The following is a 21552-nucleotide window of genomic DNA, read 5'->3' as shown; positions in this document are numbered from 1 at the left end:
AGCCCAGAGCCCAGTTGTTCAAAAGCAATCTGATCAGATTTTGGATAATGGATTGGATCAAATCTTGAAAATGGGTTGTTCAAAACTAAAAACGGATTCTGATATCAGATTAGATCACGTAATCCAATCTTGGTTTTAATCTGGATCAAACCCTCAGTTTGTGTTGTTCAAAACTTTTTAGTAGGATTGGGATAACTTTGATCCAAAAAACGAGGATTATTCTGACCCCAGCAGTAGGGTGGATTTCAGGAACAAAATGTAATTTAAATTAAATCTCAACTGGTCAAATAAACAACATTTATCATGTAGTATATATACATTTATTTATTTATATTTTGCAACAGATTTTTTTTAACCATTACAAAGTGGATAAAGAAGAAATTAGGCTATTACACCTTTCAGCACAGTAAGGTTAAAAAAAAAGGATTTTGTTCCCCTAAAATAATCCTCCAAAGAGCTGTCAAAATCCAACAAAAAATATTCAATTTTAACTTTCATTTGACACTTTATATTAATTACAATGACACAACCAAAACTAGTTTCTAACAATGGCCTCCCTTATTGTTTGTCCAGTAAGTCTCTCATTCTGAGAGACAGCTGGAGGTGTGTCAGAGTTTTCAGCTCTCAGCTGCGTCATAAACCTCATCACAGTGAGGGACAATACAGGCAAGTATTATGTTGCACGCTCCTTGTGGTTCCACTCGCAAGTATTTAGGGCATGCAAAGCGCCTCTTCAGAACTCCATTTAAATGCTCAATCATCTCTTGTTATGCGGTGAGAAGTGTTGAAGCGTGCCTGCTCCGGTGTGTTTGATGCAAGAAAAGGGGTCATCAGCCATGGTAGGAGTGGATAGGTGCTGTCTCCTAATATTATGCCATCTGCTGGGTTGGTTTGGAGCTCTCTGTATGGGGTGCTTTCCCTCAGGATACGGCCATCATGGACAGACCCAGGGCACTTCACGGCACAGTTCATGATTATGAGGTCAGCGTAACCCACAAGTTGTATGTTTATGCTGTGCCTCCCCCATTCTGTTGATGTCCTCCCACTCTCTCTCATGGGGTGCTTGTATAAACACATGAGTGCAGTCGATAACCCCAGTAACACTGGGCATGTTTCCCAAAAGTAAGAACTTGCGCTTGGTCTGAGAAATCCGGTCATCCCTTGGAAATGAAACAAACTGATTGGCCAGGCTGGCCTACTCCATAAGACGTAAACATACTTTGATGAGTAAAATGAACATTTCATTCATTTACATACAAACTACGCGGTGAGCATTTAACAGTGGAAGATCCCTGTTGAAACCATCGATCACTTTTTCATCCAGCTGCTGAAAACTGAACGAATCAACAGAATCAAGGAGCTGAGGAGACGGGGGAGTGACGTTAAAGAAATGTTGCGTTTATTCAGTACAAGAAAAAAAAAAAACAACTCAGTGGATGCACACAAAGAGCGTCATCTACTACAAATTTCAACAAATATATGCAGTTTCAAGTAAGATCCAAGCCAAGGTACACTCCTGTCTCTGAATGAACTCCTTCCAGTTCAGTCAAATCCATAACAGGCTGAGAGATGATCCACGTCCTTCCTGTCAGTCACAACCCAGGGATGTGGGGATAGTAGACAGAGATGAATACGATCAAAGGTGAGGCACACTGGGAACCAGAGCCTCTGAAAACTGAGATTGAAGGTTTGACACAAAGACGCACCTTTTATTCTCATTCTTACACACTATGTAACATACAACAAGTTCACGTTATGAAAACTTGAATACTTTGTAACGAGCTACAAAATAAGTCACAGTACCATATCACTAAATGTTTAAACCAGACATTTCCCTGGAAGAATAAAAACAAAGCTTAGGAAGACACTTTCATTTTATCTTGTTACCTATCAGCAGAGAACGTGTGTGTGTGTTGGGAGTGTGAGTCGAGATTAACACAAATGTGTATACACAGTGTGTACAGAACCACATTGTATCCACCAATGAAAAAAAACAACTCTCTTATCATTGTGACTTCTGTGACTTGGCATTAGAAAATATCTTATAAGTAAGAGACAATATATTAAAATTACAAGATCTGCATCTGTCTATTATCTCGATTATTATGAGATAATAATTAGATAAAAACTAGTAGCGCAGCAGGTAACTGCATATTTTACGTAAATCTTTCAAATGATGACACAAGTGCTGAACTTGGAACAATTCCTCCTTGGGTATCACTCTTGATAAAACACTTTAGCCACTTGGAAATTCAAGATGGCCACCATTTCTGGCATGGAAATGTTATTTCTTTGCAATAAGTTCATTCACTATTTTTCATATGAAAAATCCAGGTGTCAGATCCTTCATTTTAACACTGTAGAAGGTGAAAAAAAAATGACTCACAAAAAAGAAATATTCCAAAAAAACTCCCTAACTAACCTAGCGCTAAAAAGTTACTGAACTTTTAGTTCATCATTCATAATAAATGGTTTACAAATACATTGTGTTTTATGTAGCATTGTTCACATTACGTATTAGAAATTGCACAGATAAATTGACATCCTCATAGTCTAATACACAGGATTCAATTGCAAAATCATTGTAATCTGTCTCGTTGGTAAAATTGTGTGGTAGAATATGTGTTTCCGAAGCCAGAAATTGCAGCCATCTTGAAATTTTGAAATATTTTACAAATTAATGGTACCTGAAAAATAAACATACCAATTTTGGTGCTTGTATCCACATTTGAAAGAATACTGCAGTTACCTGCTGCACTATAGAGCATGTTTTTGTCTTCAGCTTGATAACAAAACCAAACCATTTTCATTGGATTATCATGTCTCTTATCTCGTGATGTTGTGATAACAACAGTAATGCTAATGTGTGTATTTCTTGATGCATGACCACTGATACTTTGCTGAGGTTTGGTTGCCGTGGTTTAAACACATGAAATAATCTGATTTCTGTTCAGGGTGATGAACTGTTCCACTGTCAGGTGCTATTCACCTTTCACACATTGTCTTCAGTACCTTCAGCACTCCATCGTGCTGTGACCGACACACTCTTCCCCTCGTCACCTCTACAGAGAACAACCTGATAAATACAGTATGTACAAACAGAGTAATAAATACAGAAGCCCTGGTCCATTATATGACGTCCTAAGGCAAAAAAAACAAAAAACCCTGTTGTTTCTGTGACTGCAGCTGTTTTGTCCTCAGTGGAGAAACATCTGCTGGGTTTAGTCCAGTTATTCCCCGTAATATAAGAAGTCATCACTATAAAGTGACGGCATTGGTGCAAATAAAATCCCGACCCCAGTCAAACTGATGACTTCCTGTTCTTAGAGCCGTAGCAGTGGAGCTGAACGTCCTGAAGGTGGCACTAGAGGAAAGGTCATGGGGTCACTTAAATCAAAAGGTGAATTTTGTACCAATCTGCATATTAGGAGAAATGTTGTATCCAAAGTTGACATGTCTGACTGAAGAAAACTTATTGAACCTGCAGTTGATTTATTTATAATATTAATACTGAATAAGTGGAAACTCTGATTCATCTCAGTCAGCTACACATTCTGTGGTCCTGCTCATTTGTTTTCAATATACTTCATCATAGCAACAAGAGACAGTTCATCACAGATATACGGGTGTGTGTTGACGCTGAGGATGAACTGAAATGTTTGAGGTCATTAATGAACAATCTGATTTCTTTTAACTCTCAAATATTCAAAATATCTTTATTGGTCTCCAAGAATCTGTCTGCTGATCAACCTCTAAGGTGGAGAGTGGACTCTCACTCAGGTGAATACTGTGAATACTGTGACCAGGGAAGGAATGCGGTACAGGGTGTGACGATCCAGGATCATGACCACGTGTTGGCTCTGCTCCATTCTGCCTCCAAACATCACTGTGATGATGAATCACCAAACTGAAGCCAAATTTAAGTGTGGGAAAATTGAGTCTCAGATTATAATTAAACTAATATTAACCAATAGAAGGGAAAGTCGGAACCCTTTAATGTTAAAATATCATCTGTCACTCTGTGTAAAATCTATGTGACGTGAAAGCTGATTAACAATCTGCTTTCCAGCAGAGGAAACAGAGGAGGCTGTGAGGGGACATTAATCACTGCACAGGATGGAGAACACTGAGAACACTGAGAACTCAGAGAACTCAGAGAACTCAGAGAACTCAGAGAACACTGAGAACTCAGAGAACACTGAGATCTCAGAGAACACTGAGAACACAGAATCTCAGAGAACTTTTGCTGGTACACACACTTCAAGCCTCCTTCACCCGACACCTGCACATGCAGACCCAGAGCAGCCGGTACATGTAAGTGATCCTGAACCACAACACTGAGAGCTCACTCATGTTCTTCAGACTGTCACCTGGACTGATGAAGAGGAGAGTCAACTACATCTTTATACCCCATGTTGGCTCAATTGTTTTTAATCTTTACGACCTGAACTGTCCTCGACTGAATGTATATCCTGGTCATGGAGAATGCTGGGCTCTGATTGGTCAGAGGCTGTGTGTGTTATTTTTAGATACCAGACTCCACTAGTCTGTAGGTGTAACATGAAGAATAAACAATACCGTACTGTAAACTGTCATCTACCACAGAGTGAGGAGGATAACTCACTATGTGACTTTAAAACACCCTGTTGCACCCCTCACCTGTCAACATTTATCTCTGTTCTCAGGCGAGTGCACATCCGTGATAAAAAAACTTAGCCCATGGCGCCTCAGCGGCCTCACAGCAGAGACTGCGCTGCAGGAAGCCAGAACCACAGCAGACAGACATCTCACTTTGAAGACTAGACTGTCTTCCGTTATCAAAGTGCAGCCACACCACATGACCGCCATGTTACAGAGAGCAGGTCGTGGAGAACGCCTCTCCGCTCCCACACACTGCACGACAGTCAATGCACTAAACCTCAATGTATTTGTATTGTTGACGGCGAGGGACCGGACTCAGGAGAGGACAACAGCCCACAGTTGAGGGGACATATATGTAATCTATGATTTCACTTATGTCAACCATGTATTTAGATTTAAAAACAGTTTCACTTTCAAGTCCAGAGTTTAATATTTAATTTAGTTTAATATAATATGCTGAGGCGCTGCTGTCCGCCACACTACTAAAGAGGATTTAAGTAAAAGAAGCAACACTACAACGTGAGAGTTAAAGGATTCTTGAAGTCGTCCAGAACCAGGTCTTCACATGAAACAGGCTCATATCACACACTGTAATTCCTCTATTTTCAGATCCGCTCCTTGGCTTCTGATGCTGTTTGTGTTTAATGTAAACAACACGTCCTCAGTGTTTATCTGCAGTCTGATAAATGATCCCCCCCCCCCGTTCATCGCCATGAAGGAACATGTGAGGCTCACTGATGTGGAAAACCGGCAGGACAATGTCAGCAAGCACACACACGCAGATCTGTGTGTGAGAAGTCACAACTCACAAAGAGGTAGAGATGTGTTTTTATGAATACAATGATGAAATGATGGACATGTTCATGCAGCAGCGTGTTAATTCCCACACCAGGACTGCTTTCATGTTTAACCACAGAAATTTCCTTTTACTCGTCAAAGCTGAAGAATTTTTCAGGAACATCAGGACTAATAATGTTAACAATAATAATAATAATAATAATTATTCATCAGTCTGAGATGGTGTCAGTGACAATGATATATTAACCTCCACAGTTTCAGTTTCAACAGTTAATACACAACCTCTGACTGTTTCTCAGTAATCTGTTTGTGACATAATAAGTTTTATATAAATTTTGTTTTTCATTTTGTTTATGATTGACTTTTATTTTTGCTGTCGTTTCTTAAGTTGGTGGCTAGGCTAGGCTAGGCTAAGCTAGGCTAGGTCCCTGAGCAACACAAATGTCAATAACATCATTTCATCTAAAATCAGGTCAAGTTTAAATACACAGTGATTTTGTTATAATACTGACTCAGTGTGATCAGTTGAGGACATTATAAAAATCAGGGAGTGTATCTTTAAGATACTTTTTATTTTCCTGTTGGCCCTCACTCATATGAAATTAATTTCAAAAGACGTGGATCTCTGTGAGAATGAGTCTGCGTGTGTCAGTCGATGGATACATCACCTCCTCTTCAGCGGATAAGCCACAGAGGTTTTCCCCCTCTCGTTTTATTAAGAGATATTTAAGAAGCAGTTCAGGTTCACAGTCTGAAGCTGAACTACAGGAAGTGTTTCTAAGAGAGAATTCATTCATTCTTTCTGACCAGCCTGTAGTGCCTTTACGAACCATGGACACTTACCAATTGAACCAATTATAGGAACTTTTATGTTGTCACCACAGGACCACATCATATACCTGTACCTGCGCGCTAGAAAAGAAAGATCACATCCATGGTAAAAACTGCAGTATCAAAATGGAGAGCTGGTTAGCAGCAGGAAGGATTGAGAGGAGTCAAGAGACAGAAGGAGAATCTACAAGTCAAACAAGAAAGAAAAACGGAGCTTCCCCTGCTTTCACTCCAATCCTGAATTCATTCAAATCAAAAGTGCTCTGAGGGCGTGTCAGAGTATTTGGCTTCTGTTTTGTTACGGGGTCAAATGTGGGCCACCGACATTTTTGAGATTAAGTGGGCCATGGGTTGGAAAAGTTTGGGAACCACCGATATAGACGACAGATATTTAAAGTGTTATGTACACTGTCTTTGTTTGGACTTGGAAACGCGTTAAACAAGTTTTCACTGCGCAGACGGAACATATCTTCATCTACTGTTTTTGATGCCTGTGTGTTTCAAAGGTCACCAGGTATTTTCACAGCTCAGTGACTCATGTGACGGTTCCACATGAGAGGCACAAACCGAGGCTGCACTTTAAAAGTATTAATATGAGCAGGGAATAAAACCGACTCCATGTGTCTCTGTCACAAACGACTGAGAGATCAACAGCAGCAGGAGACAGAACACGCAACCTTCAGCTTATTACTGCAGCCATGAAAGCATTCCAGGCGCCCAGAGGTCAAAGGTCAAGTCCACAAGGATTAACACTAAGTAAGAGCAGAGACAGTTTTTCAGAAAACAAGCAAACGACCAAAAGTTAAGGTGCAAAGGAGAATCTTTTCTTTCCTCTGTGTAAACCGCTCGGCTCAAAGGTTCAGGACTCACCTCCGACTATCTCAACCGTCCTGGTTCTTGTCTTATCAAAGTCTGGTTGCTCCGTATTAAACGGCTTCCGTCCCAGTCTCTCTCCCCCTCCTCCACCGTCCTCCCTCCAGCCTCTCCCCCCACCAGCCTGTCTCCTGTCCTGGATGAGTCCTGTCTTACCATCCGCACCTGGCTCTGTTGTCCCGGCTGGGCGGGGGCCGCCAGAGCCCGTGGGAACTGTTTAGCATCCAGCACGTCTTTGTACTGGATCTCAGGCCTGATCATCCTCAGACAGGCGGTTCTGGTGGTGTTGTCCAGCCCCGGCTGGAGCTCATAGCCCAGGATCTTCACTAGTCCGCTCTGGAACGGCCGGATGTTTTTGTCTCGGATCCGGTGCGCCTCCACAGGTTTCCCGCCGTCCCTGAGACAAACCCGGGCCAGGTCTTCCCGCCGCATCCTGAGAAGAGCTACTTCCTGCTCCATCTGAGCGAAACCAAACCTCTCGATTTCCTCCCAGAAGGTCTTGTTGAAGGCTTTGTATAAGTACCAGTCTAAGGCGTTCCACTGCCGCAGCTTCTCCCGCTGTTCCTCCGTTAGTGACAGATTGGGCGGCGTCTTGACTTGTGAATGTCCACCTCTAACGCCGACGCCGGCCGCCGCCGCCGCTTTGCCCACCCAGCTCCCGCTCATCCCCCCGATGCCGCTGGGCTTCTGCTGCCGAGCATTGAGGCTGAACGAGACGACGGCGTCCAGCGGCCAGCAGAGGGCGTGTCTCAGCAGGATCATGGACTGGTCAAAGTACTCAGACACTAGAATCAGCTTGAAGGCCCGGCGGATCATGGCCTCGCCGCGCTGAGCCAGTGCCACTGAGAAATTAGCATTGTGGTCCATACCGAAGTCGAACCACAGCAGGTTGCGGGCGTAGTGGTTGTTGCGGAGGCGAGGGTCATAGTATTTCTTCGGGTCATCGGCAAAGTCACCCAAACCTTTGGCTTTCCGAAAGGCAGGTGCTACTTCTTTGTAATAAGCAAAGGACGACTCAGCCAGAGAGACCGGGTCCCTGATGATAGAGAAGTAGAAGGTGTCTGCCGGCATCACCTTCTCCACCTGTAGGCACAGGAGGACATATTTACTGTATATACAGTATATCCCATAATAGTATATGTCGTATAGTATAAATCCTGTAATAGTATATGGGATATAGTCTATATCCTATAGTAGCATATATGGTATGGTATATAAACTATAGTAGTATATATCATATAGCATATATCCTATAGTAATATATGTATCCTAGAGGAGTATATATTGTATAGTATATATGGTATAGTAGCATAAATGATATATAGTATATATCCTATAGTAGTGTATATAGGATACAGTATATATGGTATAGTAGCATATATGGTATATAGTATATATCCTATAGCAGTTTATATTATAGTAGCTCCTCTGAGCCTGACGAGTCAACCTCTTTAAGAAGACAGCTGTCGTTGGTGCTTCCATTATTTAAATGTAAACACAACATGAACGTGTCTTTGTGGCTGTAACCTGAGACCAAACTGTTCAGGCTTAGCTAAATGTCAAGAGTCAAAGTGTCTGAACACTCAGCACGTCCTCCCTGCTGAAGCAGAAACTGCAGTCTGCCAACCATCATCCATCTATTCCACTCACTGAGCAAAACTGATGAGTTCATGATCTGAGCTGTCATCATTTTCTTCTATCTGCTTAATTAACAATACAAATATCATCATCATCATCATCTTCATCTTCATCTTCATCATCATCATCATTGTCATCGTCCCAGTGTCAAGCCCCTCCCCTCCTCTGCATAACTCACCTCCGGCTTGTTGAATCTCATGTGGTTGCCCATGATGTGGAACTCCATGGCTCTAGGACCTCGGTAACCTTTGACCCTGTGAGCGTTGAAGGGCAGCGGGTAGCCCAGCTGGTAGCCCAGCGGCAAGGCAAAGCGGAGGTCGCGCTCCTCTCCGAAGCGGTACAGCATGTTGAGCACCGTGCTGCTGGCCGTCTTGTGGGTCTTGAGGAACATGATGTGGGTGTAGGGCTGACAGGAGCCCAGAGACGGCCCCTGAGCATCAGGGGACGAGAAGATGGAGCGAGCGGCTGGCTGGACACTGCTGGAAGATGAAGAAAACACAGAAAGCACGTCTCACAACTGTGTCAAACGACTCCGTGCGATGTGAAAGAATCCGCAGGGATAATTATCAACAACTCTGTGGTTCCGCTCTGCTGTTATTCAGCTCGACGCTTTGGGTTTCTAGTGAACTCCGTTAGCCAGGTCTCCAGCGGAGGAGAAGCTCTGATGAGTCCTCTGTGCTCACCTGTCCAGCACCACACAGCAGACAGACACACACACAGACGAGGTGAACACAGCGGAGCATTCAGCAGCCGAGGCGCAACAGAAAATCTTCAAACCAAACAACACGACATACGACTGAGTTCACAGCTTAGCTCTTTTCATATTCCTGATCGGAGACGGGTTGAGTTGCTGTTACTGCCGGTTGGTTTCAATTGTACATACAGAACGACTTCAGACCATAGACTGTAAATAAAGCCTCCTTGACGCTCCATGTCACTCATAGGTTTCTGAAGAGCGGTTTTGAAGCTTTTCTGGTCGGTGCCTGACTCCGCCCCTAACTCCCAGCTAATCCAAAAAGCTAATCCAAGCTAAGACAAAAATCATGTCGGTTTGCGGCAAGCATACGTTTACTCAAAGGAGCACACCCTCAGTTCTCCATAACTTTACTCCGTAATATCATGTAAACAGGTGAGTCATATAAACAGTTGTCATGAATGAGTAAAACTGTTTTTGTACCAGGCTGTAAACATGTTTATTTCTGCTGTAAAGTTGGACATTTTAACATGGGAGTCTATGGGGATTGACTCACTGTTGGAGCCAGACTCTAGTGGTCATTAGAGGAACTGCAGCTTTTGGTTCTTCAGTGTTGGTAGTTTTCAGCCTCGGAGGTTGATGCTTGCTTCAGACATGTGGCTCTATCGGATTGGTCACAAGATAAAAACACAATATATATATATATTGATGCCTGGGTCACAGTCCCTACACACACACACACACACACACACACACACACACACACACACACACACACACACACGGAGCCAGTTCAGACAGTGAGAAGTTACCACTGTGTCTGTCACCTCTCCCCCACTGTGTTTTAACCCGTAGACCCACAGTGTGGTTTCAGAACAAGCCACTTTGACTCAGATAAACATGATCCAGCTTTGAAGCTGTTGTTGCTCCACGCAGTGAAACCGTGTGAGGAGTCATGTGATATTTCCGTTTGTTCCTCTCTTCTTCAGTGTGGTTTTCTTGCGGCGGTTCACAGACACAGTGAGCAGACAGCCGCGAGCTGAAAATTAGTCAGCTTCACGCCGTAAACAGCTGTGCACGTGACAACTGCACAAAGAAATGACGTGTTTAAAGGCGCACAGATCGACACAGACCCTCTTACAGACCCTTCCCACTATCCTGCTTTCTGTGGCGCGGGTGACTGACGGGGTAAAAGCAGCATCACTCTCTGCAAGTGTTGACCTTCAGCAGCTGATAGAAACACGCGGGGCCAGATGTTTGAATGATGCGTACACACAAAAACAACGCCAGAACAACTTCACGGAGCGTCATTCATTATCATCATTATAAGTTTTACTGCTGACACTGCAACAGGGTCAGAGTTTAGCTGCGAGAGAGCAGCAGAGACATTTGGTTGCAAAAGTCAGAGCGTGCAGAACTTGCCATTTGAGACTCGTAGCGGAAGATTCAAGCAGTTGTAGTTACTGACGTGTGTTTGTGCAAAAAAAAAAAAAGTATTTGCGAGAAAATGTTTTACACATGTGCAGCTCTCATTGCATGAATTCACATTCTGATTTGCAGATGTGCACATTTTGTCCGTGACTTTACACACTATTTGATACGGGGTGTGTGAACGTGTTTTGAGCCACATTCACTGCAGCAACTGGAGCAAAAATGTGAGTGTATGAGTTTTTTAATTTGTCATTTGTAATACAGGATTTGTGCACCTGCCAAGAAGAATTTGAGAAGGTGTAACTGGTGTGTTGTCTTTGTGGGAGAGAAAAAACAAAAATCTACAAGTGTGCAACCTCAAGTTTACTGACTTTTATACAACTACTAATTCCACTGTCACAGGTTAGGGTTAGGGTTAGGCTAGCAAAACAGGTTCGGTTGTTTTGCACCAAAAATACCTTCAAAATAAAAACTCTCTGGTCCCAATAGATGAAGTTCAGAGTAAAACAGGAACGTTTTTACCTCAGTTTCCCAATCTGTGAAACTGTTCTCCCTCCTCGTCTTTCTTCTCTGATTGATTAAGGGAGTGTCTTCATCCATTAACAAATTCCTGTGGGAGTGGAAATGAGGCTTGAGCACACACGCCTGATTTATCTATCCATCAACGAGAGTTTTATAAAAATGGAAGCATGCAAACGCACGGCTTTATAATCCTGATGAAAAGAACGCGTATGTGTATTTCTGGTTTTTGTGCGTACACATAGTTTTAGTCATGAATCTACACAGAGTCTGGTGTCAGCAGAGACCGGCAGGTGACCAGGGGTAGAAAACACTCAGCAGCAGTTTGCTCTGTGACGACTTTGACGGCTCAGTCACAGCAGAGTTTATCACAGCAGGGTTTAACGATGGAATCGGCTCATTTAAATAAGGAGGTCACAGTAACTGGATTGACTCACACTCAGGTGAGAGACCGTGCTGACGGAGCTCACCTCTGCTGAGCCACACCCTTCAGTTTTCATGGATTTCAAACTGCTGCGGCTGAGAGGGTGGGAATGGTCCAGACTCTGCAGAATGAACCATTTTAATGTAGAACACAACAGCAGAGAAAGGTCAAACACTCGGTCCCAGTCCGTTTGTTCTCACGCTGTGAAATGAGGCTAACAACAGAAACAACTTCTAATCTGTATGTCGTGTATGTGTAGTAAAAGAAAACCAGCTAGCTTGTTAGATCACCAGACTCAGCAGTTTTCAGACAAATGAATTTCACTGTGTCACTTTACGTCCAAGTCACTGCAGAAAGCGACGAAGCCAAGTTCCAGCTCCTCCGTGAGGAGACAACAAGCTGTGAGCACGTCACTATCTCAGCTCAGTACAGTCGCTGTCGGGACAGATTACTACAGGTCGACAGGAAGGTGACTACAGCTGACCGCCGGGCTGTAACAGCTGTAGAGACTAGAAGTGAAACTAAAATGAAAACCAAGTAAAATAGTAAAAACTGGTGAAATCAGATACCTCTTGTTGAAGATGACCCCCAGCAGCTGACCCGCAAAAGCAATGGCCACGAAGAGCAGCAGAGCTTTCCACATCCACACTGGACCCAACCGACCACACACCAGCCACCGCAACATCCTGGAGGAGGGGAGGGGGAGGAGGGAGGGAGAGAGGGATGATGGATGGATGGATGTATGTATGTATGGGTGGATGGACAAATGGATAGATGGATGGATGGATGGATGAGTGAATGGATGAATGGATACATGGTGGACGGATAGATGGATGAATGGATGGGTGGATGGATAGATGGATGGATGGATGGATGAATTGATGGATGAATGGATGGGTGGGTGGGTGGATGGATGAATGGATAGATCCACGGATGGATGAAGTTGGAGAAGAGGAACAAATAGAAAAGAGCCAGTGAGTTAGAGATCTGGTGATTCATAAAGCAAACATGACTAAATCATCATCATCATCATCATCATCATCATCATCATCATCATCATCATCATCACAGGGAGGAAAGCAGCCTGAAAACATCCAGAGACAACAGGACCTGCTGCATTCTCTAGATGCTGTCTGCCAATACCGATGCGTCAGCTTTTCATTTTCTGATCAATCTCCTCCTGATCAATATATCTGCTGATAGTTATGTCATGTCTTCACTTTAACGTAGCACATCATGAACAGAGTGACTGATGAGGATGAGGGATGAAGACTCAGGATGAAGTAACAGAACATCCAAACCCCTGGAGACGACTGATGAACCACGGTGGACAGTGATTTAACTCTGTTCTTTAATATGGATGATTCATAATTAATATAATAAATAAGTGAATGATTGGAACAGATTTTTGTCTCAAAGGGAAAAGCTGAACATATCGTTTTAAACAACAGCTTTAATATCCTGTGAACAGGGTCCGGTGGTTTGTCAGTGTAAATCAAGGATCAGGACTTTAATTCATTTAACCAGTCCTGACTTTACAGGATATTTAAATCAGTGCGAACCTTCTACCATCTGGAACATCTGTGTTAGTTTTTATACTAAACCTGGTTTGTTCTGTCTGAACCTGTAAAACCTATAATAATAATATACTATAAAATCAAATAGAGCTCAATAAAAAATGGATTTTCCAATTAATCACCCAGACCGATCTTTACACGTGTTCTCTCTCAGACGTTGTGGAAATTGAGTTGTTACATCCACAAACAGTTTATTTCATCTTAAACAGTAGATGAACTCTGCTACAGGAGCCACAACATAATTACAGTCTGTGGCTCCAGCTCATTATAATTAAGTAGTAGTAACGAGTCTACTTATGTGACATGTGTCAGGACCTGCCTCTGTGTGGACGTTTGAATCTATAATGTAACTGTTGTTTGTTTCTGACAGACCACAGGCTCTGAATGACACGGTGTTATAACATGGGCTGTAAGGGCTCCTGTGGTGTCTGTGGTGTTAGGTCAACAGGAGAACTTTGCTGGGGGCCACAGAGGCCCCAGCAGAGACAGTGTGCGACCAGCTGTGTCGTCTGAGTCCGAACAGCGAACCTCCCTCTGATCCACATCAGATGTAACATGTGGTCAACATCTGGACAGCAGAGGTACATCATTACATAACAGTGGTATGAACAATACACTCAAGAGGACTGAGCAGTGGCCTCCACCCACCGCCTCCACCACCACCACCAGCACACACAAAGGAGCTTCAGTTCATTACTGCCTTCTTTTACACGCGCGCGCGCTCACGCGGGATTGGCTGTGGCAGATGGACTGAGTCAATGTTGAATAACCGTTGAATAAACGTTAAATACACGTTGAAGAAAGGCCGCTGCATGTGAAGCACCCCCGCCCCCTCCCCAAATCCTCCACCCACACCTCCTCCTGATTCTCTGCAGGATCACAGCCCAGCGCCGCCCTCCACAATCACCGCATCCCAGTCGGTGTAACCCCCCCGCTGTGATCTCTTCCACCTCCTCCCCATACTCGCACCCCCTCCTCTCTCCTGCTAGCTAGCTAACGTTACCTGGCTCTCCGTCTGAAAAGCATAGCTGTGTCCCCGGGCCGGTATCGGTGACGGTGTTATTGTGCAGCTGCAGAGAGCTCGGAGCATCTCGAAGGCTTCGACTGCAGCCGATCCGCCGCCGGTACAGATCAGGCCATGGACCCGGAGCAGCCCCGCAGACCGAGCCTGGACCAGAGAGCCGCTTCAGTCCTGAACCAGTCTTCAAACAAATCCCGTTTCTGTGCACCGACGGCTCTGAGGTTTATTCTGCTGACGGCCGACACTCAGACGGTGAAGACGGAGCGCGAGTGAGGAGAGGGCGGCTCTATTTCCGGAAGCTTCCAAAATAAAATGTCTCGACGGACCACGCAAAGAGACAGTCCAGGGTTTTACAAACTCTGAGGAAACTGTTCTAGATGTCTGACAGGACAGGAATCAGTTTATATAGTACCCGCCATTTATCAGGTTTTAATTGAGGATGTTAACTAACCCTGACCCTCACCACACAATTAAACACAAGTGCTTCACCTGTAAGTTTGACCTTCTCACAGGTGGAAGTTCAGAAAGTCTCGTCACTGTCAGGTGTGTCTCTGCTGAGAGAGAGACACTGTGCAGGTGAGAGAGAGAAGAGGACCTGACAGAATCCATCACAACAGTTCGTGTATTAAATGACAAAGTCCCTGCTTTAATTTGAAGGCACACTGGGTGTGTTTCCGTTCTGTTTTGCCGCACTGTTGTTGACTTGATAGAGTAGGTTTGCTGAGTGTGACGTCATCCTGTGATGCTGACAGAAAGGCATCCAGAGAAAAAGCAGCCTCGCTCCTTTCTCCACCTTACTCCAGACACACACACACACACACACACACACACACACTATTATCTATAACTACATCTATTATTTAGTATTAATTCATTATTTAATAAAGTATCTATCTATCTATCTATCTATCTATCTATCTATCTATCTATCTATCTATCTATCTATCTATCTATCTATCTATCCACACACACACACACACACACACACACACACACACACACACACACACACACACACATTTGCGGTCCAGGGAAGAACCCATTGGTGCTGATCTTGTTAAAGAGGCAGATCAAGGATTTTTTGATCACTTTCCTCAACATTGGCAAACGGAACATTTTTCATCTTTTCTGATGAAATAATGTTTTGATCTTGAAGTAAAAAAATTCAGAAATATTTATGATCTGAGATCTGTGTGTTTGTACAGTTTGGTGCAGATCCAGGTTCTGGATCTACAGGTTCTGGATCTGACAGACATGTGTAGGATTGTTTGGCCTTGGTGGAGTTCTGTGTTCTACTGACTGCTGTTCTAGTTCCTGTTACCGTCATTGTTCCAGTGGTTTGCTCTGCTGGAATTTGAAAGTGTTTACTCCTGTCTCACTCATCCTGTTCTTCCTTTCTCTCAAGGCCCTGAGGTGTACATTCATGTGTGTACACGTGTGTGTCTGTGTATTTGTGTGTATACATGTGTATGTGCGGTATCTATAGCTTCTCAACATGTAGTGTATTCACACAGTTTACTAAAGTGAAGTGTGTATGTATTTATGCTTATAATGAATGAGGATTTAATAACAGGTTTATAAAACACATCATTGTTAATTATTAACTACTAATCACTAATCTATCAGTCACGCATGATAACACATCTGTCACAGGGACCAGCTGTTTCACTGTAAGTATACTGTGCTCAGACCACAGTATACCACCACCTCTGGCTACTGGTCACCAGTATGAACTGGTCACTCATCACTTTGTCTGACATCTCATAAATGTGGTGGAGTGAGGTGAAACAGTTAGTTTCAGACTTTACTTTACATACTCGGTCAGTGACGTCAGACCAACAACAGACAGACTGGGTGAATCTTCAGCTCTGAGCAGCTTTTAAACAGGAGTTTGTGAGTTTTAACTGGAGCCTCTTGGGAGTTTGTGTCTCCCTGCAGAGCTGCAGGTCACTGCTGCTGTTCAGTGATATCCCTCTGCTGCAGCTGTTCAAACATGTCAACCACACAACTCTGCCTCTCGCTCCAGGAGCCTGTAAGTCAGCCGCCTGTCTGCCGAACTGGTCGGCAGCTCTGTTTACTGAAGATGATGAAATCTTCCTCACAGGACCTTCCTAGTGTACACATGGTATTTTACTTATTCCAGAAAATTTCATAATAAATTCACATTTTCTCGTCATATTCCTACAGTTTTCTAAAAGAAGACGAGAAATATTCTCAAAATAATGACTTTCTTCTCATATTATGATTATTTGTGTAAAATCCTTTCATTAGTATCATACTATGACTTTTCTTGTCTAAGTTACAACTTCTTTTCCTCTTTTTATTCAGAGTTTATTCTGCAAAGGAGCAGGAAAAACCATCCACACTGTTCCTTTGTCCTCTGCATTAACTCACTGGGTATTTTGACAAAATGACGAGTCGGGAAAACATGTTGATGTCATGGTCTCCCCTGATGGACTCTTAAGAAATGATGTGTGTGAACTGCTATGCAGCTTAGGGCTGAACTATTGTTACCATATCCTCATCTAGATATGAACACGCTAATATTAATATCACAAAAGGAAATGATGTGGACAATATCAAATTTTGCCAAGCTCGTCACATCCGCCCTGAATGTAAAGGCAGGAGTCTGGACTCACTCAGGACTGCTGTGGAGAGACGCATGCAATGTAAGATGGAGGCCATCTTGGACAATACCAACCATCCTCTCCACAACATTCTGGCAGAACAGAGAAGCAGCTACAGCTGCAGCAAACGTCTCGTCTCACTGCGCTGCAGAACAGAGAGGTTCAGGAGATCCTTTGTTCCCACTGCCATCAGGATACACAACACCTCAGCCACAGGAAGTGGACTCATTTTATTATTATTGTTCATTATTTATTATTTACTGTTATTACTATAATTACAGAGAGCTGCTGGACACATGAATTCCCCGTAGGGTATAAATAAAATTATATATATATATATATATTATATCTATCTACAGACACAATTATGAAAACACACACATACACACACACACACACATGAAAAGAGGTCAGATCTCTGTTCCCAGGGCTCAGTCCCAGTTCCTCCCACCAGTATAAAAATATTCATCATGTATTTCCTAACTGTAATAAATAATATAATAAAAAATATCAACATGAAGCAGAGATGAAAACAGAACCACAACAAACACAGGCCTCAGATACAGTTTCACACATCTCAACAAAGCAGCTCTACACAAACCAACATCTGAGGAGTAATCACACTGAGCACGTTTGCAGAGTGTAATTCAGGTATTTGTTATTCATGCGCACACACTGCAGGTTAATGTCGGCGGTGAAGCTAAGACACAGAAACCTGGTCTGGACTGATTCACAGTCCGCATGTGCAGCAGGAGGCAGCTCTGGCTCTAAATTTAGAAGTAAAGCCTCTAATCGGTCAACCTTTGTTAAGGAGGAAGCACCAGCTGCTCCTGACCAGCCTCACCCTCCTCCCCTCCTCACCCTCCTCCATATGGCCCAGGCCAGACAATAGCACTGTGTCAAAAGAACAAAGGGCTGCACGGTGTGTTGCCGCAGGTAGCAGTGAGGTCCGCAACATGAATCAGTCGAGGTTCACAGCAGGGATCTGTTTCTTACCGCAACACTACAGACTTCAGGCTTCAGGTGTTCTACCTGGAAGATGTTTGAATGCACCTGGTCGTCGGCACGATGCCTGATGATGTTCAAAAACTCACTACGGATCAACTTGTTCACTGAATAGCAGATTTCTGGCTGAAACACTGCAGCAACACAACATGATGCATGAACAAGACCAACAACCTACAGTTGTTGTGAGTGATTTGATCAGTGTCACTCCTGATCAGTGACACTGATCAGATCACTCTCACTCCCTCCTCACTGCCTTCTGGTCTCAGCATGAATCTGTACGCTGTTTCTTGTGTGCACTGTCACATGACCTGTAGAGCAGGTGTTAAAGTGTTAGTCACCCTGGAGACCTGACTCACTGATCTTCACCTTCACTGATCTTCACCTTCACTGACCTTGCTCTTCAGCTCCGCTCATCTCCACAGCACGACATGATGTATTTATTATACAACAAGTGTAATCATCATAACACACAACCTCTTAACCTGGGGGTCATAGCGCACAATGAATGACAGCACAGCATTCAGTTTTACATCAATGTAATGAAACAGGTGAGACAGAGCCACCTAGTGCCTCCACCTGTTACTACAACAACACCAGTCAGAGAGAGAGAGAGAGAGAGAGAGAGAGAGCGAGCTGCTGCTGGATGCAGAGTTTGGCTCAGATGGTTTCATCCTCCAGCTTCATGAAGTCAGAGATACTCTTCACCAGGACAGGAACAGAAACTCCTGCTTCTTTTATGATGATCACATGATCACTCGCCTCCTGTTTGACCGAATCTCTGTGCTAACTGTGATCTGTCCGAATGTTGACTGGAGAACACATCTGTAACGGAGGTTTAATTATATCTTTATTTCTCAGATATAAATGAATAAATTAAAAGAATTTTTTTCACTAGAGAATTAAGATTAACAATAATCTGATCAATGTTGTGATTGATCTCAGTGTCACTTAAGCTGAAGAAAGTGTCAGTGATACTACAACTACTATAAGTTCAATAAGGTTTTCACATATGAGGAAAAAAACTGTTGGAAATAATTTGTTTATTTTATTAATATTTTAGGCAGGTAACCATCGAGTAATAAAACATTTTCATGCACCGTACATGGATGTGAGTCTAAAGAGAGTAATTATTACTTTGTAAAAAAGAAAAAAATGTGAAAAATTACATTAGACTTTTTACACAATAAATTGGTTTTCTTAAATGTTTGTCTCCATTTTATGACCCAAACACAAAAACAACATGAATTTGAAGTCTAACTGAAAAAGAAATGGTGTCATAGTGTTGATGTATTTCAGTTGATGTATTTTCAGTACTTCCAGTACTTCACTACTATTTTCAGTACAGTTAAGTGTGAAACTCAATAAGGAATTTCCCAGTGCTACCAGACCGTACCCCGCTCTGGTGACTCATCCAGTTACCTGGTGTACTAGGTTAAACCTGGCCCAAGTCAGACCGGGTTAATACTGCAGGATCAGTCAAACAAGATTACTGCAAACTGTTGGACCAAATGCCTGGACAATAAGCCGACAAGTGTACTGAGAAATATCACGGCGTTTACAGCAACACACACACACACACACACACACACAGGACAAAGGCAGGTATAGACATGAACGGGTCAGGTTCTGGATGAAGTTCTAGACTGTATGTGGGTCCACTGTCCCTGATCCACCAGGACACAGGGTCTGAACAGTTATTAACATCACAGCCTCTGTGATTTCCTCTTTCAAAACAAAACTGTGCAGTGAATGAAGCAGGTAATGTGACTGAAGTGTCATTAGAAAGTGATGGAAGCACAGAATCAGCTTTTCCATTAATGAACTGCTATCTATAATTATTAAGACATTTTATAAAAAATGAAGATGACACAAGAGTAGAGGACATTTTATTTTTTATATGTGCATTATTTCATTAATTATTTTTGATTTGAATTGACATTTACTTTTAAGATTTTATTGCTGGAATCACTTTATAGAGTAATGAACTTGTTTAATTCAGTATTTAGTTAGTGAGCTATTATATCAATAGTTTATTTTTGTGTTGGAATAACATTTAGGTTAAATAAGGCTTTTTTAACCTGTTAAACGTTTAGATTTTACTGATTTAAAAGGGTTTTCTTTCCTTCTTGGTTCTACTTCAAGACCATAGTTAGGCTTTAATGTTGAAAGGAAACGTCCGGTGTTTTTATTGAACCTTTTCCATCAAACTGTGTCTAAGTTTATATGTTCACTCACCTCCTGGTTTATAGCTGGCGACTGACGCACACCGCGATCCAGCAGCAGCAGCAGCGGCGGCAGCGGCAGCTGATGAAGCCCGTTAAACTCCCGGTTTGTGGTTCAACGACGGGACACTCCTGTAACCATTAGACCAGGTCCCGCTGGTGACAAGGACTTTCCCTCCTATTCGTCTGCACGTGCAGCGCGGTCATCCGACACTGTAACAGTGTAGCATCAGTCTGTCCTGTGGACCTCCTGTGGTCCTCTTGTAGCCCTCCTCATCCCCACCTCCCCGTCCTCCGGGGCTCGACGGTTCACTGTGTGAGTAATTCCCGCCTCTGTCACAACAAATGTTCAGCATCAGAGCCTCTGTTCTTGAACGGATCTGCAAAAAGTTCAATTTATGCTACGGTTTAATGTCATTGGTAAACTATGGACGGGGATTAGGGCCACATGTGATTTTTTTTTTTTAGCATTCTGACTTTAATCTTAGAATTCTGAGATTAAAGTCAGAATTCTAAAAAAAAGACATATGTCCTAATTCTCCTCCGTAATAAACGAGTCCAGTCCATTAAATATACTTGGAAAAATAAAACTGGAAATGTGTGAGCCAATAAATATATTTAATAGGCTATACAGTCCTGGTCAGAATTATTGGCATAACAGAAATTCAATATAACTTCCAATATAATATCCAGAGATAAATGCAAATGAACAAATTTTGTAGAGCCAGAATATTTTAATAAAAGCCCAAGGTTTCTGAAGAAAAGGAAAAAACTTCATGATTTCAAGCATCAAAAAGAACCTCACTGGCATGTCTCCTAGAATTCAGTGTATGAAGACAAAACTGCAGATATGATATGAGTAAGTCTACACCTCCGGAAAATACATTGTGGTTGCAGATGTATTGTCAAGGGCACTATCATCCTCTATGGATAGACTGGTTAGATCAACTTATCACCATTTATCACTTCTTTCACTAACAGACTGTAATGATAGGTGGTTATTTTTATGTGTTGCCAGTAGGTGGCAGTGTAACACGTGATACCCATAGACAAGTTAAAAAAAGAGAAGAGAAAAAAAGTGGAAAACACGAGGAGGGAGATGGCAACAATAAGGACCGTCTGGGTTACACGATTACAATCGATTTCTTTTAAATAACAAACATTACATAGAGTAACACTATCACAACTGGCGAGCGTTGTGACATGATACCTAGTTGAAGAAGGCAGAGGTCTGGTATCTGATCACTG

The 21552-nt window shown here is 42.8% G+C and overlaps 1 protein-coding gene and 1 pseudogene across 3 annotated transcripts; both read right to left on the bottom strand.

Moving 5' to 3' along the window:
• Positions 1–361: 361 nt before the first annotated feature.
• LOC130164853 (putative nuclease HARBI1) lies at positions 362–3869 on the bottom strand (annotated as a pseudogene).
• Positions 3870–6292: 2423 nt separating this feature from the next.
• On the bottom strand, positions 6293–15141 carry gal3st4 (galactose-3-O-sulfotransferase 4). Of its 3 annotated transcripts, XM_056369556.1 has the most exons (5): positions 14430–14451; positions 12419–12535; positions 10032–10137; positions 8960–9260; positions 6293–8226 (listed from the first exon to the last, which is right to left on the bottom strand). In XM_056369556.1, the coding sequence occupies exons 3-5, from the start codon at positions 10055–10057 to the stop codon at positions 7147–7149; spliced, it is 1407 nt and encodes a 468-aa protein (XP_056225531.1). In that variant the 5' UTR covers positions 10058–10137; positions 12419–12535; positions 14430–14451; the 3' UTR covers positions 6293–7146. The 3 variants fall into 3 exon arrangements, with proteins under 3 accessions (XP_056225531.1, XP_056225530.1, XP_056225529.1); XM_056369555.1 differs by lacking the exon at positions 10032–10137 and having other exon boundaries at positions 8960–9257; positions 14430–15141; XM_056369554.1 differs by lacking the exon at positions 10032–10137 and having other exon boundaries at positions 14430–15136.
• Positions 15142–21552: the final 6411 nt, after the last annotated feature.

The sequence above is a fragment of the Seriola aureovittata genome, chromosome 23 (genome assembly GCF_021018895.1).
Source record: "Seriola aureovittata isolate HTS-2021-v1 ecotype China chromosome 23, ASM2101889v1, whole genome shotgun sequence".
Lineage (NCBI taxonomy): Eukaryota > Metazoa > Chordata > Actinopteri > Carangiformes > Carangidae > Seriola > Seriola aureovittata.
This window is presented reverse-complemented; position numbering and strand designations above follow the sequence as displayed.

Coding starts and splice junctions, on each gene's coding strand:
- gal3st4 (XM_056369554.1), bottom strand. CDS start 14,452: ATGCTTTTCAGACGGAGAGCCAG. Junction 12,536..14,429: donor CTTTTCAGACGGAGAGCCAG/GTAACGTTAGCT, acceptor CCCCTCCTCCAG/GATGTTGCGGTGGCTGGTGT. Junction 8,227..8,959: donor TGAGATTCAACAAGCCGGAG/GTGAGTTATGCA, acceptor CTGTGCCTACAG/GTGGAGAAGGTGATGCCGGC.